This window comes from Papio anubis, chromosome 17 (genome assembly GCF_008728515.1).
Source record: "Papio anubis isolate 15944 chromosome 17, Panubis1.0, whole genome shotgun sequence".
Lineage (NCBI taxonomy): Eukaryota > Metazoa > Chordata > Mammalia > Primates > Cercopithecidae > Papio > Papio anubis.
Window position 1 is genome coordinate 53,950,857 of NC_044992.1, and position 25,025 is coordinate 53,975,881.

The following is a 25,025-nucleotide window of genomic DNA, read 5'->3' on the forward strand; positions in this document are numbered from 1 at the left end:
TTGTTCTTTACATTTTCTTGTCCAGGTGTCATATTAGTAATCTTTTCCTTCATCTCTTTTAGCATGATTTTTGGGCTACTTTTAAAATCTTGGTCCATCTGTTGTCATATTTCCACTTAAGTTACACTGTGTAATCAAGTAAGTTGTATCCTTTCGGATTAGTTGTGCTATTCAGGTGTCTTGTTATTTTGTCCTTGGCCATATAGGTTGTTCTGTCCAACAATGCATACTAGTGCCATTGAGCTTAGAGGTTGAAGGCTGGGGTGAATGAGCCCTCCCTAAAACTGAGAACCCTTGGCCCCCAAACTCCCAAGTCCGTCAGGCCCAGCCTCATAAACTAACTCTTCGTGTCAGGGCTTCACCCTTTGCCCTCCCGCCTGGGAAAAGCAGCCTTAGGAGTACAGGTGTGAGCCACCGCGTCTGTGGCCGAAATGCTTCTTAGATTGTAGTTCACCTGCCCTGGATGTTTAGAGGGCTAAGGAGGGGGAACATCTGTCTAAAGTTGGGTTGCCCCCTTACTTGTTTTGATCACAAGCACAGTGCATCTCCAGTGCTTTGCTGTTACTCTTACCAACACCTGGACCACATGGCAAGTGAGGGAGTAGCACTGTTTGTTATAAGACAGTGGTGGAGGAAAAGAGAGATCAGAACCCTGAGAGCTCTTTTTCTTTTTTTAATCATTCCACAGCTGTGCCTGGTCACTTCCTGCCTCTAATCAAAGCCACCCTTCTACCACACCCACACCAATTTGAAACAAGGCCCTCTCCTTCACCCAAGGGGTTTCTCGAGGGTTTCTTCATTTCTTGGTATTTTCTCTTTGTAACTCTTGTGCGGGTGATCTTGGGATAGGGAGCCACAGTCACAGCAGTTCAATCAGGATCCAAGCTTAAAGATCTTGAGTAGCTGCTTTGTGCTAGACACTGTTCTCTGTGTGCCACTTGTATTAACTCATTTAATCCTCACAACTACATTGTCGTTATAACAGCCACATTTTACAGATGAGAAAACTGAGGCATAAGGAAGTTAAAAAATAGCCAGGTGTGGTAGTGCACACCTGTAGTCCCAGCTATTTGGGAGATTAAGGCAGGAGAATCACTTGAACCAGGGAAATGGAGGCTGCAATGAACTATGTTTCACCACTGCACTCCAGCCTGGATGACAAAGTGAGACCCTGTCTCAAAAAAAAAAAAAAAAAAAAAAGTTGACTAATTAAGCCAGGACTCTAAACCAGGCAGTCTGATTCATGAGTCAGCTTTCTTAACCTCTGCCTTGCAGTAAAACCCAAATTACCCAGTACTCTCTACGGGGACGATTGACATAGTGTTGGCCAGGGCATTGCCCTGTGATGTCCAGACTTATGAGACATTGGTCAGAGGAGAGAGAGAGAGGGTGACAGGAACAAGGCATTAACAGCCAGGCTAGCTGTCAGCAGCATTTCCCAGGCAGGAGACTCTAATGGATCTCTCTCTGAGCAGGACACAGGCAGGCTCTGTGTGGTTAGAGATGAAGGGAGGAGGAGGAGTGAGTGTTTGTGAGCTCAGCCCAAATGAGGGCTGATGTCACTTCTCCTTTGTGCATTTGTGTCTGAATTTGACATCTGATGTAAACCGGTAGGTGTTAAATTCTGTCTTGTGTTTTCAATCTGCTGAATTGGAAGTCCCACATGGGAGCATTTGGGTGAGCCTCAGCAACGCTGGCTCAGAAACCACCAGATGCTTCCCAGAGAAAGTTATTTGTCTGCCAGTACCCACTGCCATACTTGCCTCTTCACACTACTACATCTCCTTCTTTCCTTGGCTCTGATGGGTCAACAGATATTGTAGGGCAAGTCTGTGTCATAGGCCCTGGGAAGGATACTCTCTCGATTGGTAAGATTTGAAGGTGAAAGTCACTGGCCACGAAACAGAATGAAGACCATAAGATGGAAACTCGGACTCCAGTTACTGGGCTCTCATGAAGCGCGGCATCATGAATTTTAGTAAAAACAAGGCCAGGGGTTGATATGTTGCTTCTTCATGCATGGCTCTTTGCCTGAAACCACAGCTCTCCTCCAGTTGTTTCTGAAAAAAGGCACTTTTTTCACTGGGGCTGCCGAAAACGAATCTGAAACTGATTTGAGGAGCGTCTTCTCCCCTGCTGGGGAACCTGTGCCTAAGGTTTCAGGTGGTTGGGCATGCCTTCTCTGAGTGTTCTCCGTCAGACAGGCCGCCTGGCCCTAGAGACCTGCCACATGCTTTCTGAGCCACAAATATTTTACACCATGAGTTCCCAGCGGCTGCCCTTCCCCCACTTCCATTCCTTTCCACCTCTTCATCGTTCCTAATCCCACACCTTAAAATCCCTGTAGCCACTGTCATCTTACCTTGTCCCTTTCTCATGTGGACCTCTCTCTGGAAGTTCCAAATCTGGGAAGCCTGAATGCAGCTCTAGCTTCAACCTGCTGGGCAAAGGAAAGTGAAATGAATCTCTTTGAATGTTTCCTACATGGCAGAGGTTGTTTGCAGTGCCCTACTCACATTATTTCATACAAATCTCATGACAATTTGAAAAGGAAATGTTTACCCTCAAAGGTCCTGAGGCCACTCAGGCCTAGATTAGAAAGTGGCAAAACCAGGCTTCAGACCCATCACTGCGTACCTCCAGAGTCCACAGTCCTTGCGTGATTTTGGATGCCTCCGGAGCCCCATTCGGCTTTCCCAGCTTTCTAACCTCATAGCTCTGTTCCCATGCAGACTTGACATTTTGCTTCTTAGACTTTAGAAAAGAAGGGTGGCGGTGGGGGGTGGGGGAAGAAAGGAAAGGAAGAAAAGAAAAGAACAACCTTCCAGCTTTTTCTTCTGAGGATCATACATCTTTGTAGAATAACTATGACAATAACATAATAACAACTTGTTGTGTGTGCGTGTTTTAACTGGAAGGGGGCATGTGCCATTCAGTGATTATTTAAAAAAAAATTAAGCCATGTAACCATTAGAAAATGATACTGTTTTACACACTGGGAATTCCGGTATGTAAAACACAGGAGTGGTGATGACTGAAGTGATGGTGGTGGAAGGAGCTCCAAGGCCTGGCCTTTCTATGTCCCTTGCAGCCAGAAGCATGTCATGTATAAAGCAAGATAGCAAGATTCTAGTCTCAGAATTCTGTTGAACATGGTTTGAAAGCCTCCTGATTATTTTTCCTTTTAAAATAAGCAAGCTGAAGCCCAGAGAGGGGAAGTGGCTGGCAAAGTCAGGACTAGTGCCTGGGTCTCCCAGCTTCTATCCTGCAGCTTTTTACAGAAATCCCAGTTTGTATATTTTTGCACAGACTCTGCAGGATGCAGTCCAGGAAGGGATGCAGGTGGAGGTGGAGAAGGAGGAGGGCCTGGGTTTCCACTTTTTCTCCTTCCCCATCACCAACAACCTGAACTCCCAACCCCCGTGGGGAATGGGGTAGGTCAGGGAGAGGACTGACAGGGATTATAGAAAGTGCGATCGAGGGTACAAGGGATCAAGTTTGGTAGCCGACAAGGAAGAGAGGTGAGGCAGAAGATGAGGGGAGGAGGTGAGGTAAACAGAGCAAAGGACCCGCCTTCCCAGCTCAGGACCAGGGCTGGGCTCGAGTCTGGGCCCTGGTCTTGTTCTAATATCCCCTTGAGCAAGTCCTGGCACTTTTTCCTGCCTGTTTCCTTTGAGGGCTTCTCTGTCACCACCAGTAAGCGTGTACAGGCTACAGGAGGAGCAGTGAAGAGCAGTGTGCTACAGAGAGCACTGCACCCTGGGAAACAGAATTAGTTGGACCAGCTCTGCCTGTAAGTAGCTGAATGTCTTGAGGCAACTTAAACGTTTCCTTGGACCTTAGATTCCTTGCCTGTAAAACAGGATGGGGCCAGATGATCTCTAAGGGTCCTTCTGGCTCTGAAAGCAATGATTTGGGGCATGGAACCTGTGGTTAGAGAGCTGGGGAATGGGCAGATGTGGGTTCCAGGGCACCCAGAATTGCAGGCTTAGGAGCTAACAGCAACCAGGAGTTCTGTGGTCTAGCAATCTTGCTTTATAGGTGAGGAAACTGGGCCTAGAAAGGCAAGTGATTTTTTGCTTCTCTCACCTTTATTTCTCTTTTCCCCTGAACGGTAGAGTCTGAAGGTTCAGGGCAAAGCAGTTTTGTGTAGTGGATACATACGCTTTTTTGTTGTTTTTTCTGAATTATTTTGTTGACTTTCTAAGTTTTTTTTACATAAACAGTAAATGCTCGTTATAAAAATTTCCATTAATACAGGAAGTGAAAAAAGTAAAGAACTGCAAATTGCTGTTATCCTCCCACCCTTACCCCTTAGGTCCCCAGAGGTGTCTCTGTTAACGGTTCAGTGTGTATCCATCCTGATCTTTCCAATGAATGCGCAAACTTGTATGCCTCTCCCTCATAACTGGATTATCATATACATTATTCAAGCATAGACTTTAGAATCAGACATATCTAGAGTCTAATCCCAGCTTATAGCTAATTATTTGAGTGACCTTGGCCAAGTTATTCAACCAGTTTTAGTCTCAATCTCCCCAGGTGTAAAATGAAAATAATAATAGTATCTACCTGGACTGGCTTGGCGGCTCATGCCTGTAATCCTGGCGCTTTGGAAGGCCGAGCCTTGTGGATCCCTTGAGCTCTGGAGTTCAAGACTAACCTGGGCAATTTAGCAAGACCTCATCTCTAACTAAAACAAAACACAAAAAAACTCCCCCAAAATTAGCCAGGTGTGGTGGTACGCACCTATAGTACCAGCTACTGGGAAGGCTGAGGTGGGAGAATCGCTTGAGCCAGGAAAGACGAGGCTGCAGTGAAATGTGATTGCGCCACTGCACTCCAACCTGAGCAACAGACCGATACCTTGTTTCTGTTAAAACAAACAAACAAAATAGTATCTACCTTATAGGACTGTGGTGAAGATTTAATGACATTTTATATGAATAGCACTTAACAGTTCCTGGTACTGATAGTAGTAAGCACTATACACACACACACACACAGAGCACAGAATGAGTTAGGGGTAGAGTGAAAACTAGACCCCAAGTTTTCTGACCCTCAATCTCCTCGACTTTCTACCACGTCTGTCTGCTTCTCTCCTAGGTGCCTAGGCGTGGGTTAAGTGCTCACTACTTGTTGAATGAATGATTGAGGTTGTGTGTAAGGGGGTAGATCCAGGGATCTGAGGTCTGTGGAGTTCCTGGGATGCCTGCTCTGGAAAATGGAGGCTTTCACTCTGTGAGTTGGGAGGGTGTGGGGCAGTGTGGGTTGGCTGGACCAGCTGTTACTTCGGAGCTCCACGCCTGGAGAGTTGGGCCTCTAGGCAGAGCTGAGGGCCCAGAGTGGCTCTCAGCTTAAAGGATCTTGGCTTAGAAGGAATGTGCAGTGGGCTGCCTCTGCTCAGGAGGGGCTAAAAAAAGCCTCACCCTCCCCTGGGCTTTGTGTGAGGGTTATCAACTGCTCAAGTCAGCTCATCTCTCCGGCTGCTCTGGCATATTTGAGAAGGTCTGTTTCCCTGGTCCTTGTGGGTTTCCACCAATTGGCAGGAAGGGATCAGCCTGTCCTAGAGGTGAAGAGAGAGGTGTGGCGTGAAGGGGAGGGGGCTGGTGGCCCCAAACCTGGTGACAATACACAGTTGTCAGCTGTACCCTGCTGGCGTTTCTTCCTTTTATAGTCAGCAGCAGTTGCTCTTGCTCTCACCCAGCCCCTCTGTGGGGGCTCCTGCCCAGGATAAAAGGGAAGGGAGGCGGCCCAGGCTCCTATCTCATCTCCCAGACGCCACGTCTCTTGGTTTCTTCTTAGATCACTCCTCTGCCGAAGATCCCAACAAGACAACATGGCTCCCAAGAAGCCTGAGCCTAAGAAGGAGGCGGCCAAGCCAGCTCCAGCTCCAGCCCCTGCACCAGCCCCTGCCCCAGCTCCTGAGGCTCCCAGGGAACCTGCCTTTGACCCCAAGAGTGTAAAGGTAAGTGAGGCTCAGCCATTGGGATAGAGGTGGGGATGACATGCAGAGTCCTTTTGCTCTGGAGCTTAGAGATCTACTTTATGTGGGGCGGACTGGGATGAGGACTAGGGTGTCCATGACCCAGACCGCAGTCCCATGGGGCAGTGGAGCGGGTGTTGGGGTTGATTGATGAGGGGGAGATAGGGTCATAAACCTTTTCCATCAAGAATGAGGTGCTGCTTTGAGGGAGCCCTGTCCTGCTACCCTAGATTTGTGCAGCTAGTTGGGAATGGAGAGAGATACAACCAACCATTCATCCACCCTTTTATAAGGCATTGTGAGGACCACCATAGCAAAGTAAAAGAGACTAGCCTTTTCCTAGGAGGTAGTGGGATATCTTTATGGAGAACAGACACAGGGGAGCTGCCAGTGTAACTTGGAGTAAGTGATATAAACAGTGAGGGAATATCCTCCCTGTGCACGGCAGTTTGGGAAAGGCTTCACTCACAAACATTCTTATGGCAGGTGAAGGCAGGGTGGGAAGGAGGTTGTGGTTAAGGTAAGAGGAGCTTGGATTCCTGTCTTCTCTTTCCTTACCCAGACAGGCCTTTCCTTCTGTGGCCTTAGCCTGGGTTCCTATCTGTAGCATGCAGAGGACTGGCCCAACCGGGGCTGAGACCCTCTCTCCGACTGGATCAGGAAGCTGGGCCTGGTTCCTTTGCCCCACCCTGCTCTCCTCACACAAAACATTCCTCTCCCTGGAGCTGGTGTGGGCCCTGCCTGCTGACTCAGTCATGTTAGACCTCCCAGCTCTCTGGCCCAGCTGCTGAAGGAATGGAACTGGTGGGAGAGGGGTGGGCTGAAGAGAGAGGGGGCCAGAGACCTCTGGAGAGGAGCAGTTTTAAGCCTTGGCACCAGAATGGAAGAGGTCAAGTGGCTACTGGTATGAAGAGCTATTAATAACAGGTTGGGAGTGCTGAGCCCCCAGGGATCTCAGCCTCAGGACAGGGCTGGGGGTGGTGAGGTATCAGGTCAAAATAAGAGCACAGGACCAGGTTCCGTGACAAGCAGGCAGGGAAATTAGAACCCAGAGCTCTAGTTGTATGACCTCCCTGCCCTCTGAGAATTCCTCTCATACCCACAGCCGGGATAACCCTACAATTATTATGCCAAAGACCCAGTCCCCACAAGGGGCAGGAGTTAAGGTGGAACTGCTTAGCCAAGAGATGGAGGCAATTGCCCCATTTCTGAACTTGGTTATGGCTCACTCTGGGGAAACTGAGGCTCCTGTAGGACCCTGAAAACACCTACAGGTTTTCTAGGTCATACATCACTCCCTCTACAAGCTGAGCCTGGCAGGAAAAGCTATTTCCCCCTTCAAGATCCCTCCTCGCCTTCATTTCTGATTTGTTCCCATAAAGCACTGTGCCTTTGGGTGGGTTGCCAGGCCTGGTCCCTGGTGTCTGGGCAACAGCTGCCTAGTGGCATCAAACTGGTGTCCTTCCCTTGGCCTGTCACTTCTTTCATTCACTCTCCTCTCTCAATTTCTCACCCATGAGAAATTGCACCCCTGGTTGCAATCCTCTTTTCCATGTCTGCATCTTCATGGGCGTTGTTGGGGGTTGTTGAAGTTGCTTTGAAGTAGGAAAAAAAAAATAGGTATCTTTATGAGAGCCATTTTCCCTATTATTGTGTTATACTTACCCAGTTCCTTTGATTAGAAGGTTCTTTCCTCCAAGATAGAGCAGAAGCCAGGTGAGGTGACTCATGTTTATAATCCCAACCCTTTGGGAGGCCGAGGCGGGAGGGTCGTTTAAGGCCAGGCATTTGAGTCCAGCCCGGGCAACATGGCAAGATCCTCGTCTCTACAAATAAATAAATAAATTATAAAAAAGATTCGAAGACAGAACAGAAGCAAACTTAAGCCCAATGTGTGTAGTTATGACCACATCTATTGAGATTTTATGTTTTTACATTAATTGCTCTTACATGTTTATTCCTGGTACTTAAAGCATTGCAAAGTAAGGCAAACGGTGCTTTTCCTCAGAGAGTGAATGCAGAGCATCCTTCACCCCATCTAGGGGGTTCCTTTAACTTTCTGACCACCCCCCACTTTTGGCAAAGTCTATTCCTGGCCACAGCTAGTTTTTTTTCCAACCCGGTTAACTCTCCACTGCCCCAACCCATCCCCAGTTCATGGCTGCCACCTCTGGGTCCTCATGAATGGAGGTCAGTTCTTGGAGATGAGGAGATGGGATGGGCACAGCACAAGCAGCAGCAGAATTAGTACTAGGAATGATGGCACTTGAAGAAGAGGCTCCAGGATTGGAAGCACCACCAGTGGAGAGGGGATGGGATGGGATGGGATGGGGTGGGGTGGGTGGGGTGCATAAGGACCAAGAGGTAACATACAAGATCTTAAATCAAAATGATGACTTGGGCTGGGTGCGGTGGGTCATGCCTGTAATCTCAGCACTTTGGGAGGTGGAGGCAGGTGGATCACGTGAGGTCAGGAGTTCGAGGCCAGCCTGGCCAACGTGGTGAAACCCTGTCTCTACTAAAAATACAAAAATTAGCTGGGCATTGTGGTGGGCGCCTGTAATCCCAGCTACTGAGGCAGGAGAATTGCTTGAACCTGGGAGGCAGAGGTGGCAGTGAGCCAGGGTTGCACCATTGCACTCCAGCCTGGGTGACAAGTGTGAAACTCCATCTGAAAAAATAAGAATAAAAAATAAAATAAAATAAAATGATGGCTTACGCTTGGCCATTGTCATTCACTCTCCTCTTCTGTACTCAGCATTAAATTATTATGCATTATGAGGGGGAAGTCCAAAATGTATTACTTCCTGCAACAAATACTTTTTCAGTGCCTACTATGTACTAAGCATTTCAGTGAACAATAACAAGAATCCTTGCCTGAGGGAACAGTGGCTTCAAGGAGACAGAGTGCACATAAAGGCATGACTGGAAACAATTAGGAAGTGTGGAGGGCCCATGCTAATTACTCTTGCTGTCCCAGAGTGCCTAAGAGTGTGTCAGAAGGCAAAATTACAACACATTTAGTTTTAAGATCTGAATTGGCTTTGATGTTTGAGTCTAGAATCTGGTAACAATGAGCCGAGCAGAGGAGGTGATATTATAGACAGAGAAGGGCAGAGGCAAGCAGAAACGAAGGGCAAAATGCAAATTGGCATTGCAAAGTTACTTTTCTTGTAAACGTTAAAGCAGATGGCACTTTCTTATCACGCTGGCTGAAACGGTCCTGTTTGGGGATCTGGCTATTATCTCTCACTTTCCTGATTTCTTGGAGAATCAGATCAACAACTTAGTTTCAGCTTGGTGATATGGAACTTCAGTATGAGTGAATCTATTTTGGTTTGGTCTATTGGGCCTAGTGTAGGAGCTCAGTACAAAACAATGGCCTCTTATAAATTGTACTTAACTAGGGACATGTGCGGAAGGAGGGGCTGGAGTGGGATGGGGTGTGGGAAGCCTTCATCGAAGGGAGTGGATTTAAAATCAGAATCAGATAGAAAGAGGAGTCAAAGGGTGGGGAGTGGTGGTGCCCAAAGAGGGCAGAAGTGCAGCTTGTCAGAGGACTATGGACTAGGAAGAGATTGAAGGGGCAACAGGGAGGGCAGTTTGTGGGTGGCTAGGATGAAGAATTTACCTTTGACCCAAAGGCATTGCAATAGGGAGTCCGTGTAGGTTCTACAATTATCTAGCGAATTTTTCTTTCCCTTTCCCTCTTACCTGGAACCATCACTTAATAAGTGGTATTGAGAGAACTTTGGAGTCTGCATTACAGTTGTCCCTCGTTCTCTGTAGGGGATTGGTTCCAGGACCCCCACGGATACCAAAATCTGAGGATGCTCAAGCCTCCTATGTAAAGTTTGCATATAATCTACACACAGCCTCCTGTATAATTTAAATCCTCTCTAGGTTACTTATAATACTTAGTACAATGTAAATACTATGTGATAGTTATGTTGTATATTTTTTGTATTATATTTTATTGTCATGTGATTATTTACTGTTTTCTGAATATTTTCAATCCGGAGTTGGTTGAAGCTGGGGAGGAGGGCTGACTGTATTTTATAGCCTGTCAGTTGTGTCTCATTCAGCAGGAGACTTGTGTTTTACCCTTAGCACAAGTCTCCTTCCTTGCTTATCAGTGGCCTGCTGGAGGTGGCCAGACTGTATTGGAAGCCACTTCTGCTTCTGCTTCCCTTTGGGGACCTTTACAATTGCTTTTAGCAATTCAAGCCCTCACTTCTATTTCCCTCCCTGCAGATAGACTTCACTGCTGACCAGATTGAAGGTAAGTACGGACAACCCCACCTCTCCGTCTCTATTGCATTTTCCTGGAGGACGAGGAGAAGAAGGAGGAGGAGGAAGAAGAGGAGGAGTAGTTGTTGTCCTCATGGTAATAGTAATCACTATCATCATCATAGCAAACCTGTATTGAGCATTTACCATGTGTCAGGCACAGTCCTAGGCACTTTATATGGATTCACTCCTTTAATTCTCATAACAACACCATGAGGTAGCAATTGTTACCTCCCCCATGTACAAGTGATAAAACGGAGACACATAGAGATGGGGTGACTTGCCCAGTCTCACATGGCGGTCAGCAGTAGAGCTCAGGTTCAAACTCAGGCAATCTGATTCCAGATCTGTTTTCTCAACTACCCCGCCAGACTGCTTGGAGCACAGCAGATGCTTAACAAAAGTTAGTGCCTTTTTTCCTCCACTCCAAAGATCTATCTAAGATATTTGGAAGCCCTCATTTCTGTTCCCATTATTGGAAAGCCCTCCTTAGTTTACCAGCTTCCTCTCCTGCCACCATGAAGTCTGCCAAGATGCTAACCCACTAATGGTGACAGGGCCAATGAAATGTTTTATCACGTGATGCTCCATGTCCCCCAGCTGTAAAGCAGGACTCACTGTCATTGCAGTATATCCCTCTGTTTCCCCCACCGAATGCCTCCAGGACATAAAATTATAGGAATTGGAAGGGACCTTGAACAGTCACCTAATCCAGCCCCCTCATTTTAAGCACATACTCCCTTTTAAAAATCAAATGAATATTTGCACATGGTAAAACAAAAAAGCAAACACACACACACATATTACTTAAAAGTAAATAATAAAAAATAAAAATCCTTTTTTTCCATGCTGATTCCTCTCCCAAAGACAACCACTGTGGACAGGTGTTTATGTATCCTTTCAGAAAAATATATAATGATACACAAGCTTGTGTGTATGTATGATGAGTGTATACAGTTTATACAAATCAAGCCATGTGATACACACTGTCCACCTTTTATTAAATATATACTTGGATTTAGTAATATACAGTATTTGGATATCTTTTCACAATTAACACAAACAGTTCTTTTTTTTTTTTTTTTTAGACAGAGTCTCACTCTGTCGCCCAGGCTGGAATGCAGTGGCGTGATCTCCGCTCACTGCAACCTCCACCTCCCAGGTTCATACCATTCTCCTGCCTCAGCCTCCCGAGGAGCTGGGACTACAGGCGCCCGCCACCACACCCGGCTAATTTTTTTTGTATATTTAGTAGAGACGGGGTTTCACCGTGTTAGCCAGGATGGTCTCGATCTCCTCACCTCATGATCTGCCCGCCTTGGCCTCCCAAAAGTGCTGGGATTACAGGTGTGAGCCACCGTGCCTAGCCACACGAACAGTTTTACTTCATTCTTTTAAACAAGTATATAGACTGTCACACATAGGTGTAACCTTTTAATTTAATCAGGACTATATTGATAGGCTTTCAGATGTTTCCGGTTGGAGGATATCAGCTTTCTTTTCCCAGGTGGTCTTCCTAGCAGTGGTTTAAAGGATGGTGCATTTTAAATTATAATGGTTATTGCCAGGTTGCTCTCCAAAAAAGTGACACCGGTTTACCCACAAATACAGCGTGAGAGCTGGCATATGCCTTTTGAAACTAGTGAATTGAGCCTGACTCTGTTTTCATAATACTCAGTGGATACTCACTTGCAGTCAGCATTAATTTCAATGCATTTTAGTTAAATATATACTTACGTGGATATAGAAACACAAGGATACTAGTGAGGACTGGAAAATCAACTAATGATTTAAAATTTTAACTTCCCAAATGGCCAACTGGAACAGATGGTTGTGTCTTTTCAGGGCTGATGGGGAGGGGGTAACTCATTCTGATCTTTTATCCCTCCGACCTTGAAGACATTTTTCCTTCTGTTGAATCAGAATTGTTTTTCCTTTAATTTTACCCCAGCGATCTTTTCATTTGTTTTTTGGTGAAGATGATAATGGTTTTCTCATGTTATGGTGGAAAGAACATAATGTGGAATTAGGAGACTTTCGTATTAGCCCTAATTCTTCCACTATTGGCCATTTCACTTCTTTAAATCTTAATTTTCTTATCTACAAAGTGAGGGTATTTGGGTTTCAATTCAGACATTCTAGTCCATTCAGCATCCTCTAGATATCCTCCATCTATTTGGAGATAGTTTTCAAATCCCTCCTAAGATTTATATTCTCTAGGTGACATGCCCCAATTTATTTTATTTTATTTTATTTTATTTCATTTTATTTTATGCTATCATTTTATTTTATTTTGAGACAACGTCTTGCTGTGTCACCTAGGCTGGAGTGCATTGGTGCTATCATAGCTCATCGTAACCTTGAATTCCTGGTTTTAAGCAATCTTTTCACCCCAGTCTCCTGAGTAGCTAGTACTACAGGCATGTACCATTGTTTTTATGTTTTGTAGAGATGGGGGTCTTGCTATGTTGCCCAGACTAGGCTCCAACTCCTGGCCTCAAGCAATCCTCTGGCGTCCCACAGTGCTGGGATTATAGGCATTAAGTCACTGTGCCTGGTCTCCCAGTTTCTTTTGTGCTTTTTTTTTTTTCTCATAGGAATTAGCTTCTAACCCTTGACTTCCTTCTCATCCCTCTCCAGATTTCTGTATTCTTTTAGAGAGGGGAGTCACTGCTGTAGTAAGCAGGTGACTACACTACTGCAGAGTATTGAGGAAAGGTCTCTTCTGGACCCTTGAACATCACCTCTAATACCTGAAAATCACACTGGCTTTTTTTTTTTTTTTTTTTTTTTCTAGTTGTAGTCCTAAACATCAGTGTTTGATTTTTTTTATGTGCATACCAGACTTCCCAGCAGGCCAGGCGATAGGTTGGAGCATCAGCAGTTATAACAAGTAGGTGTCCTCCTCTTCCTCCTTCCTCGCCATCATTTCCTTGGTTTCCTTAATAGTTGATCATAAGTCATATCTACATTGGCTTTTAAATGAGGATAATAATACCGATAGCATAAGGTTTCCTCATAAAGATTAACAGAGTGTTCTATGCAAAATTATTTGCTCAGGGCCTGGTTCATGGTAAGTGCTCAAATCATAGGTCATTGTTCTTATTACCTTCCTCTTCAGGTTTCACCCTCTTATTAAGCATCATTACATCTTTTTTTTTTTTTTTTTTTTGAGACAGAATTTTGCTCTTGTTGCCCAGGCTGGAGTGCAATGGTGTGATCTCTGCTCACTGCAAACTCTGCCTCCCGGCTTCAAGTGATGCTCCTGCTTCAGCCTCCCGAGTAGCTGGGATTACAGGTATGCATCACCAGGCCCAGCTAATTTTGTATTTTTAGTATAGATGGGGTTTCTCCGTGTTCATCAGGCTGGTCTCGAACTCCTAACCTCAGGTGATCCTCCCACTTCGGCCTCCCAAAGTACTGGGATTACAGGCGTGAACCATTGTGCCAGGCACATCATTACATTTTCTTTTGATGAGACTTCCTCTTTTGTTAAACTTGACCTCACTCTTCTGAATGAACTAGGAGATCAAAAAGTCTGACTTCAGATTCAACTAACAAATATGTATTTATTGAGCACTGAATTTGTGCCAGACACCATGCTAATTGTTTTAAAAGTAAAAAAGATTAAATCCTGGCCAGGTGCAGTGGCTCACACCTGTAATCTCAGCACTTTGGGAGGCTGAAGCAGGTGGATCACTTGAGGTCATGAGTTTGAGACCAGCCTGGCCAACATGGTGAAACCCCATCTCTACCAAGAGTATAAAAAATTAGTTGGGCGTGGTAGCACGTACCTGTAATCCCAGCTACTAGGGAGGCTGAGGCAGGAGAATTGCTTGAACCTGGGAGGTGGAGGTTGCAGTAAGCTGAGATTGTGCCACTGCACTCCAGCCCGGGTGACAGAGCAAGACTTTGTCTCCAAAAAAATAAAAATAAAAACAAAAAAATAAATAAAAATATTAAATCCTTATAACAAGGCTATGAGGTAGGTGTTATTTCCTTTTTACAAAGGAGGAAACCAAGGTTCAGTGAGGTTAAATGATTTGGCCAAGATCACACAGTTAAGTGATCCAAATTAGGATTAAACTCAGTAAGATAATACTAGACGCACTGTTTATGCATTTACTATGTGCTGGACATTGTGTTAAAATTTTTTACATACATTATTGTATTTATACACATAGTATATTTACATACATTATTATATTAATTTGAATGTAATTTAAGAAACCTATGATAGCCAGGCGTGGTGACTCACACCTGTAATCCCAGCACTTTGGGAGGCCGATGTGCACGGATCACCTGAGGTCGGGAGTTTGAGACCAACCTGACCAACATGGAGAAACCCCATCTCTACTAAAAATACAAAATTAGCCTGGCGTGGTGGCGCATGCCTGTAATCCCAGCTACTTGGGAGGCTGAGGCAGGAGAATTGCTTGAATCTGGGAGGCAGAGGTTGTGGTAAGCCGAGATCATGCCATTGCACTCCAGCATGGGCAACAAGAGTGAAACTCCATCCAAAAAAAAAAAAAAAAAAAACTAACTAAAAAGAAACCTATGATGTAGGTACCATTTATATAAAATGTTTTTAGAGGTTAAATATTTATTTGTCCAAAGTCAAGTAAGCAATGGGAATGAAATTTGAACTCAATTATTCAGTAATATGAAGGAAATGTGGTTTTATGTCTTTTAAATTCATATAAAGCCTAAGAAAGAGTTGAAAGTTAAGGTCCAGGGAATCTTCTGTGATATGTGGAATGATTTGTAAATAATCCATATGCAGCCTCTAGAGAAAGAAGTACTTGGAAAGGATTAAAACTGGCTTTTTCCCCTAAGTAGTTCATGAATTCTTTTTTGGCTTATACTGTTAATCTGCTTAGTAAACCACTTCTTTGTGGGTAGCATAAGGTAACTTCAATGCCCCTCCCAGGCCAAATTACCTCCACTAATGAACTGGTTGAATCCCAATCAATGAAGAATTGGGCCTAGGTGTGGTGACTCACACCTATCATCCCAGCACTTGAGAGGCCAAGGCAGATGGATCACTTGAGGCCAGGAATTTGAGACCAGCCTGGCCAACATGGTGAAACCCAGTCTCTGCTAAAGTACAAAAATTAGCCAGGTGTGGTGGTGGCGGTGGGCGCCTGTAATCCCAGCTACTCAGGAGGCTGAGGCACAGGAATTGCTTGAATCTGGGAGGTGGAGGTTGCAGTTAACTGAGATCACACCACTGCACTCCAGCCTGGATGACAGAGCGAGACTCTGTCTCAAACAAAAACAAAAACAAAAACAAAACAAAAACAAATCAATGAAGAGTTGCGGTTCTTTGAAAAAGGGACCAGGAGTGCCTTCCTTTGGTCTTGCTGCGGGGATATTTGCCCTGCTGCCTTCAAGGAGTCCAGTCCCTATGGTTCTGGGCTGGTAAGTAGGAAACAGAACTGGGAAACAGTTGTAACCACCATTTGTCGATTCCCTTACCATATGCCTTACCATTGCTCGGCGTGCTTTGTGATCCCACCTGCAACCCGCTCAAGTGATCACTGTATCTCCACTTAGAGCTAAGAAAACGAGGGCCCACAGAGGTTAATAGTTTGCCCCAGGCCATATGCAAGTGGATGGCAGAGCTGGGGTGGTCTGACAACTGCCTCATCAGGCCTGGGAGCCGCCTTTCAGCCTGGAACAGGCAGTACTGATAATAGCTGACTTTCCAGCGGTCTTATCACTTTGTAAAATGCTTCCACACACTGCAACCTCCCTTCGCTCTCACAGTGACAGGCCCAGGGAGTGGGGTGGAGTTGTCACTCCCTTTGTGTGCACAGGAAGCTGAGACCCAGCCCAGCTTATCCTGCACTCTGAGGCAGAGCCAAGATGAGAATTTAGGAATCCTCAGTTCCGGGCCAGTGCTATTTTCACTTGTCTGTCATTTCAGCAGTCAGGAACCTCACCTACACCAGAGCAGGATGTGTGGGTGGGAGGGGTGGAAACCAGGGAGACATTTGAATTTTTTTTTTTTTTTTTTTGAGATGGAGTCTCACTCTGTCATCCGGGCTGGAGTGTAGTGGTGCTATCTCGGCTCACTGCAACCTCTGCCTCCCGAGCTCAAGCGATTCTCGTGCTGCAGCCTCCCAACATTCGAATTTTATAACAATGAAGCAATAGAAGAGACCCCAGGCCCAGCCCTAGAATGGGTCATGGAGGCACCAGGCTGCCTCTTGGTTTGGCAGAAGATGAGATGGGGACGGGTTCGAGGGAGGGCCTAGGCTAATGGACAAAGAGAAATATTGGAATATTTTAACAACCACACGCACCTACTATTCAGCTTGGTGGAGGCTGATTGGCCACCAGCCACCACCTTCAATGGGGATTGGGGGGGTATGGCTGGGTCTTCTCTTCACAGAGTTCAAAGAGGCCTTTTCATTGTTTGATCGGACCCCAACTGGAGAGATGAAGATCACCTACGGCCAGTGCGGGGATGTACTGCGGGCCCTGGGTCAGAACCCTACCAACGCCGAGGTGCTGCGCGTGCTGGGCAAGCCCAAGCCCGAAGGTCAGTGGGTCTGCATGGCAGACCTCTCCCAGGGTCCAACTTGCAGCCTCTGGGCTCCCTCCTTGTCCAGATTTTCTCTGCCATCTGGGCTCTCTCTTCTCCCGCTTTAGCCCCTCAGGACCAGCCTCCCCTACCCAGCTTACCCTAGTCCCACTTTGAGAATTTTTCTAGACGTCCCGTACTTAAGTGACCCTGGAGGAAGGTAGCCTGGGCTTGTTTCCCTCACGAGGTTGGGAGCTCCTGCGGGGCAGGAGCTACATTCTGTTGCCTCAGTGTCTGAGGAAGGCTGGGTGGGAATCTGGAAATCTGGTAACTGATGGTTCTCACTCCCCAGCCCAGGAGCTCTCAGGAGAGGCATCTGTCACAGCACCCAGTATCCTGTGCTGGCCATCGTGAGCTGTATTACAAATCATTTGTTTCTAATAATGGTTGGAGTACTGACTTTTACAAATTGTTTGATATGAATTAGAGCAGCTTCAAGATTCTTAGCTCTACATGCTGCCTCTTGCATTCATTTGCTTTTCAATAGGTTTTGGTGAGTGAGTGTTTAGAAAGTGGTGCAAACAATTCTTTTGCAGCTCATAAGTGCGACCGTTGAGTGTTCATACTCATGTGTGAGCTGTGCTTCCGTCAGTCCTTGTTACGGCAGATGAAAAGTGGTGCAAGGGTGTGTGTCCCATTTGTAATGTCATCTGTCATGTGTGCCAGTCAAGTTAACAGCTGCTCTAAAACACACACACATGCTTCTCCTCAGTGGTGTTGGCATGGGATTTGGGGTGGGGTGAGCCTCTCAGCAAGGGCGGGCCATCTCTGGAGGCTTCCTGGGTCCCATATTGGTTCCCCCCTCCATCCCTTGGTTCTGGCCCTTTCCCCTTCTCCTCTGGCTGAAGATAACCGTGGGGGTGAAGGACGTGGGCAGAAAAGGACCAGAGGGCTAGGAGCTTGTGTCTCAGAAGTCAGAAGCAAGTCCTGGGTGCTTATAAAAGAAAGAAATGCCCACATTGGTGGTATTTAAAAATAGTTTGCCTCTATTAAATTAAAGCTTTTTAACACACTACCATGTGGGAGAAGTGCGCTGTTCACAAGAGAACTGCGAATTTATAAAAATTATTGATTCAGAGTAGCTTCAAGCAATGTGCTCTAGTGATGGGACCCCATGCAGAGTGGTGCAAACATTTCTTTTTTCAGTCCTGTCTGTTTGCCCCTGTGATTATAGGTCTGTCACATGTCAAGGGTCTAAATTGAGAGTGAGGCCCGGGCTGCGTGGCACTTCGGGCCCCTCACATCCTGCTGCTGCTACCCTCAGCTCCTTCACTGGGTTGGCCACCTGGTGCTCAGAGGTCTGGGTGGAGGGCTCCTTTTTCCTTCCACCCTTCTCCTTTCACTGAGAAAAGAAGGCCCCTGAGACTGTCTCCCCAGCCCCCAGTCCCCTGCCTTGCTTGGATGGGCAGCTCTGTGTTCTCCAGGAGCACTAATGGGTATACCACCCAGAAGTGGCTGTAGCCCGAGCCCTGGGTGCTGCCAGACTTGGGGTGAGGCCCCCTCTTGACCCTCTGCTCCCCTGAGCACCAGCTCACGTTGCTTTCTCTTTCTCTACCCTGCCTGCCTAAAGAGATGAATGTCAAGATGCTGGACTTTGAGACGTTCTTGCCCATCCTGCAGCACATCTCCCGCAACAAGGAGCAGGGCACCTATGAGGACTTTGTGGAGGGCCTGCGTGTCTTTGACAAGGAGAGCAATGGCACAGTCATGGGTGCTGAGCTTCGGCACGTCCTTGCCACCCTGGGTATGCCAGCTGGGCAGAGATGAAGACCAAGTGGGAGGAATGGAGGGGTGGGAGGTGCCAAGGTGACATATACTGGTTGGGTTGGGGGGTGGTATACAAGGGTCTTTGCATCCTGAGGATAATGACCTGATCCAGGCCCTGCCTCCCTGGGTTCTGCAAGAACAACCATCCCCAGTTGGGTTTGCTCAGCAGGTACCAGGGTTTGGGAGAGGAGGGGAGAGCAGGTTGGCAGAGCAGGGGTTACTGCTGAGGCCTGAGAGGTGGGACTCAGGGCTTCTTTCCTTGTCTTTGCCTGAAACACTGAGGCCCTGGCAGCTGTAAGGCAGGGGGGAGGCTTCGGAGACTGGGCAAAACCTTAAGACCCTTGACCCCACCCTTCAAAGCATTTGGGGGAGGCTTGGTTTGAACCACTTCCCAGATCCAGGCAGTCTTGAACCTTCAGACTTATGGGGGTATTTGGGTATTGCCAGTTCCTCCTTTGCCATCTGTAATTAAGAGCGCACCACCTCCCAAACCCATTGCAGGAGAGAAGATGACTGAGGCTGAAGTGGAGCAGCTGTTAGCTGGGCAGGAGGATGCCAATGGCTGCATCAATTATGAAGGTATTAAGCCACGCCTTGCTTCCCAGGGCAGCCAGGGATGGTAGCGTGGGAACAGCTTGGGTGGGGTAGGCCCAGGAACTGGGGAGTGTGTGTCTGATGTGGGCTTTGGTAGACCCCCTATTGGATATTGTTCTTTTCCATCTTGTGAGTGAACCTCCTAGTGTAATGGTGGGAGCATGGATTTTGCAGCTAGCTCTGTGATATATTAGCTGGTGGACTCGATTAAGTCACTTCTTTTCTCTGAGCCTCAGTTTTCCCGTCTGAGGGATAGGGGTGATGCTGGCACCTTTCTCAAGGCTGTGGGGATTCATAGAGATAATGTAGTGCATTCCATTTGTGTTGAGAATGAGCACAGAGAGTGGGCACAGAGCAGAGTTTAAATGTTTGCCCTTCTTCCACCTTCTCCCCACCAACCCCCAAATAAGAGCAGGAACTACACAGTCTGGAGAAAGGAGAGTGGGAGGGTTGGAAGTCAGGCAGTGTGGAGAAGGGACAAGTGGTTTATGGGCCTAGAGGTGCTGAGCCATACGGCAACTGATTTTCACTTCTTTCCTAGCCTTTGTCAAGCACATCATGTCGGGGTGAAGCAGAGTCTTCCAGGTGAGTGCAGCCTCCCCCCCGGTCCCTTCTGGGGTCACTTAGGGCCTTAAGAATACCACCACATGCCCTAGAAGGCGTCTGCCCCAGCCCTGACCCCTTAAGAGGAAACCACTTGGGATCAGGACGTGGGGACAGCCCTGCTCACTCACCGTCTCCTGTCTCCTGCCTGCCTTTGCCTGTTCTCCCTGTCTTGACCCTGTCAGTCACATCCTCTTGCCTCTCCCAGGATCTCTCAAGGCAACACCCTTCCCTCAGGCCTGAGGTCTCCTGTACAGGCTCCTGGGAGTGAGAAAACCAGATCCCAGGTGGAAGAGAGAGTCCCTGGCCTGTGCTCTTGACCCTGTTCTTCCTCACTTCTTTCCCTAGGTTCTCCCTGTGATCCCCCTGGGTGTGGTAAGGGGCTGGGTATAGGAGGCTGAAATGCCCTTTCCACCTAGCACTTTCTTTCAGGTGCCTGGCCCTTGGCCTTAGCCATACCAGGGTGAGTTAGAGAGAGGCCCCGGATGGTTGAGCTGAGATGGAGTCCTCGACTTATCACCACACCGCTGCCCCAAGGACCTTACAGGCCCTCCCTGTTAATAAACTGCTCCAATACGGCCAGGCTGGGCTCCGGGATTATGACCAGTCTCTGTTTTGTTTGTTTTTTAAAAAACTAATTAACAGATTGAGTTGGTTTGTGGTGTGTGTGCGATAATGTCACCTGCGGTCTCATGTGTGCTCAGAGAAATGAGTAGCATCTGGGAGCTAGGAGACAAGGACAAAAGCCTGTGGATCTAGAGATATTGGGGTCAGACTCAGGAGAGTAAGCTCTGGAAGGCCAGCAGCTTGAGGAGTTGTCACCTGGAGGAGTTTCATTCCCTTCTGGCTCACCCTCTACCTTATCACACCTCCAGGTGGCAGGCAGAGAGGCCAGGCTGAGGCAGGGACTCCTCCTGTGGTCCTTGCTGTTGCTGCTTTTAAACAAAAATTGTTGTAAAATACACATAATATAAAATTTACCTTCTTAACCATTTTTAAGCATACAATTCAGTAGAGTAAGCTATATTCACATTGTCATGTAGTGGTATTAGTCTCTTTTCATGCTGCTGATAACGACATACCTGAAACTGGGAAGAAAAAGAGGTTTATTGGACTTACAGTTCCACATGGCTGGGGAGGCCTCACAATCATGGTGGAAGGCAAGGAGGAGCAAAGGCACACCTTACATGGATGGCGGCAGGCAAAGAGAGCTTGTGCAGGGAAATTCCTGTTTTAAAAACCATCAGCTCTTGTAGACTTATTCACTATCGTGAGAACAGCATGGGAAAAACCTGACCCCATGATTCAGTTACCTCCTACTGGGTCCCTCCCACAACACGTGGGAATTCAAGATGAGATTTGAGTGGGGACACAGCTAAACCATATCAGTAATCAATCTCCAGAACCTTTTCATTTCCACCAGCAGAAACTCCGTACTCATTAAACTACTCCCCATTCCCTCCTTCCCCCAGCCCCTGGCAATCAGCATTCTACTTTCCATTTCTATGAATTTGACCTCTCTAGATAAGTGAAATCAGACAGTGTTTGTCTTTTGTGGCTGGCTTATTTCACTTAGCACAATGTCCTCATGTTCCTTTTTTAAGGCGGAATCATATCCCATTGTATAGATGGACCACGCTTTGGTTTGATCCTTGCTTTTTTAGGTGCCTCTTCCTCTGAGTGCAAAGTTCCCGGTACTTGGTTCAGTCCTGCCTGTTCTGGACATCTCATTGACTCCAGACACAGGATTCCAGCTCAATGCCTTGGAAAGAGTCAGGGTCAGAGGTCATGAACCTCAGGCTGAGAGGGAAGGGGAGTGGGTAGAGGCATGTGGGAAAAGGAGACACCTGAAAACCAGCAATTGGGAAGAAGAAGCAAGATGATGTGATGAAGTTAAAGACACACGTATATGAGTAGAAATATTTAAATGGGAGCACAGGGGTCCGGTCATCCAGTCATCCCAGAAAGGGAGTCCCTACATCCCCAAGAACTCCCCAAGGTGAAATAAATCCTTCCCATGGCCTTTCTATTGCGTGACTGTCAAGCATCCAGCCACAGAACTCTGTGGAACATCTATGAATTCAGCCAAGGCTGCCTGCCTGTCATGGGAAGCTGAGCACCACAAGCCCAAGTTTGCCCTTCTTAGAATTTACAGTCTGGCTGGGGAGACAAGGCCAAGATCTATGTATACGCCCTTCGTTTCCCAGATTTTCTTTCAGGAAGGGTTTCAGCTTTGGGAGTGACTGGTTGAATCTCAAAATCAGGGATCTTCATACAGTTGAGGAGTTCATTGAATCCAGTGGTTCTCAAACTTTGGTTTAGCCCCATAGCCTTTTGTTCAGACTAAATTTTATAAGGAAGTCAGTGCATGAAGCTGAAGAACACAGCTTCTTTGGCTGAGGAGGAGAGGGCTGGGTTCAGGCTTCTTGGAGCCTCTAACTGGGCTCCTTGGAGCAGAGCCAGTTCACTGATTAGTCAGACTTCCTAAGTGTCGAAATCAGGAAAACAGATCCTTAAAGGTGAAGTGACTTGATCAAGGTCACAGCTAATGTTGACAAGGTCCCTTGAATTCTACTTTTTCTCAATTTTCAACACACCATTTTCAACCTGCTTGGCTCCTAGGACTCTCTTCCTTGTCCCTGCCTCTCAGACTGCTCTTATTGACCTCACTTTCTGCTTCTTTTCTTTAAATCACACCCCCAACTTGAGATGCCAACATTCTCCTTAGCACTGGGACCTTGTCAGGTTTTCCTCCTTCCCTTCTTTTCCTTCTTTTTTAACATTTATTTTAGGCTCAGGGGTACCTGTGCAGGTTTGTTACACAGGTAAATCGCATGTCTCAGGGGTTTGTTGTACAGATTATTTCACCACTCAGGTAAAACACATAGTACCTGATAGGTAGTTTTTTGATCCTCACCCTCCTCCCTGTCTTCTTTCTTTCTGCAGCAAGTATTTATTACCCACTGTATTCATTTGTGAAGAACTGGAGTTAAGGTTCCCAGTGATTTGAAAACTGAAAGTGGTTTCCTTGCCCAAAGTAGGTTACTGTTCACTTAAGCAAGCACATAAGTAACCAGGGATAAACAGAGAATGATCCCCAAATAGCATAGGGATAACTCCATCTATGTAACATATAGTGTAAAGTTTTAAGGAACCAATAAAAGGAGGAACCAGAAGGAAGTGAAGCATTACAAGTATTTTCTCTGGGAGAAGGGCTTTCAGTGAGACCTTAAAGGAAAAGGTGCCCCAAGGTTGGTGCTTAGGCCCAGGGAGAAGAAGAGCATGAACAGAGGTCATGGCTCACTCACTAATTCAACAGATGCCCACTGGGTACCTGCTGTGCACATGGCACTGGCATGAGCCTTGGGAATATACTTAACCACACAGACATGGCCCTTATCCTCATGAAGCTTTCAGTCTAGTGAGAAGACAGACATTAGTTATAATCATGTGACAACATCAGCTGACATTTATTGAACACAGTATTAATTAAGATTATATTTGGCTGTGCGTATGGAGACCAAAACACAGCGGCTTAAGAGACATGGAAGTGCGTTTCTTCCTCCCATTGCAATCCGGAGATTGGCAGTCCATGGCTGGCACAGCTGGCATGCTCTACGTGGGTCCTCAGGGACCCAAGTTCTTTTATCGTATGGCGTCTCAGTGTGTGACCTCTACACATGGTCTAAGACGCTGCTCCGGCTCAGCCATCACTTCCACTGAGGGAATAGTTCAGGAAGCATTTTCATTTCATTTCTTTTCTTTTTTCTCTTTTTTTGAAATGGAGTCTCACTCTGTGACCCAGGCTGGAGTGCAGTGGCACGATCTTGGCTCACTGCAACCTCTGCCTCCCAGTTCAAGCGGTTCTTCTGCCTCAGCCTCCGGAGTAGCTGGGATTACAGGCACGCGCCACCACACCTGGCTAATTTTTTGTATTTTTAGTGGAGATGGGGTTTCACCATGTTGGCCAGGCTGGTCTCAAACTCCTGACCTCAGGTGATCCACCCGCCTTGGCCTCCCCAAGTGCTGGGATTACAGGTGTGAGCCACCGCACCTGGCCAGGAAGCATTTTCTACTTGACAAACCTCCTTGGGAACCAACTTATTCGCTACCTCCGTGGTGTTGGGCTTGTTTATCTGAAGACAGAAGAGACTCTTGTCCTAGTCATCCTTTCCCCAACCCCGTACTTTGCCTGGCCCATAACAAAGGTTCGGCACTTGCCCCTCCTGGGAAGAGGTATGCATAAAAAGTGACTAAATAAAGTTCACGATTTTCTTCAACTAGACTGACTTCCACTATTTCCTACCAGATCCAGACCATGTACAGTTGACCCTTGAACAGCATGGGCTTGAACTGTGTGGATCCATTTATATACAGATATTTTTCAATAAAATGTACACTGAGTGTGCCTGTCCTTTCTGCGTCTCCTTTCACCTCCACCTCCTCTTCCACCTCTGCCACCCTGGGACCGCAAGACCAACCCTTCCTCCTCCTTAGCCTACTCGACGTGAAGATGAGGAAGATGAAGGCCTTGAAAATTATCCACTTCTACTTAGTAGTAAATATATTTTCTTTTCCTTATGATTTTCTTAACATTTTCTTTTCTCCAACTTACTTTATTAAAGAATACAGTCTATTTTATATATATATATATATATATACACACACAAAATATGTTAATTGACTGTTTATGTTTTTGGTAAGGCTTCCAGTCAGCAGTAGGCCATTCATAGTTAAGTTTTTGGGGAATCAAAAGTTATATGCACATTTTGGATTGCACGTGTGTTAGTGCCCCCCAACCTCCACGTTGTTCATGGGTCAACTGCAGTTTATGGAAATAGGACTGAGCCCACTGGGGGCCCTTCCACCACCCTGAGGGGTTCCTGAATGAGGGCCTGAGAAGGCGGCATCTCAGGCAGGATGAGTGTGAGTAAGTGGGCCAGAAGGAGGAGGGGAAAGGCGTCCCAGCTCTGGGGGCTCTGGCCTGCAGCCAGCAACGGCACCATCCTGAGGGGATGATGACACACGAGGGGACACAGGGAAGCTGCTTCTCTGGAAAGAGAGTATGGCTGTGTGTTCCCTAAAGGCCAGGCTCTCTGCTCCCCGTGGACAGATGCTGGGGAGAAAGTTGCCCAGAAAGTTGTCAGAGAGAATGGATATCTTCATGGGAATTTCCCACTGTCAGAGGAACGAACA

The 25,025-nt window shown here is 46.8% G+C and overlaps 1 protein-coding gene and 1 pseudogene across 1 annotated transcript in view; both read left to right on the forward strand.

The window, feature by feature from the left end:
- The window catches only part of MYL4 (myosin light chain 4), a 35,289-nt gene extending 14,857 nt beyond the window's left edge, over positions 1 to 20,432 (forward strand). The window contains exons 2-8 of the mRNA XM_031657653.1: positions 5,806 to 5,968; positions 10,241 to 10,268; positions 16,674 to 16,823; positions 18,436 to 18,609; positions 19,134 to 19,211; positions 19,768 to 19,811; positions 20,262 to 20,432. Of these exons, the coding sequence (XP_031513513.1) occupies positions 5,806 to 5,968; positions 10,241 to 10,268; positions 16,674 to 16,823; positions 18,436 to 18,609; positions 19,134 to 19,211; positions 19,768 to 19,796 (622 nt within the window). The 3' untranslated portion in view covers positions 19,797 to 19,811; positions 20,262 to 20,432. The remainder of the gene's footprint in view (positions 1 to 5,805; positions 5,969 to 10,240; positions 10,269 to 16,673; positions 16,824 to 18,435; positions 18,610 to 19,133; positions 19,212 to 19,767; positions 19,812 to 20,261) is intronic.
- Positions 17,390 to 17,509, forward strand: LOC116271174 (annotated as a pseudogene).
- Positions 20,433 to 25,025: the final 4,593 nt, after the last annotated feature.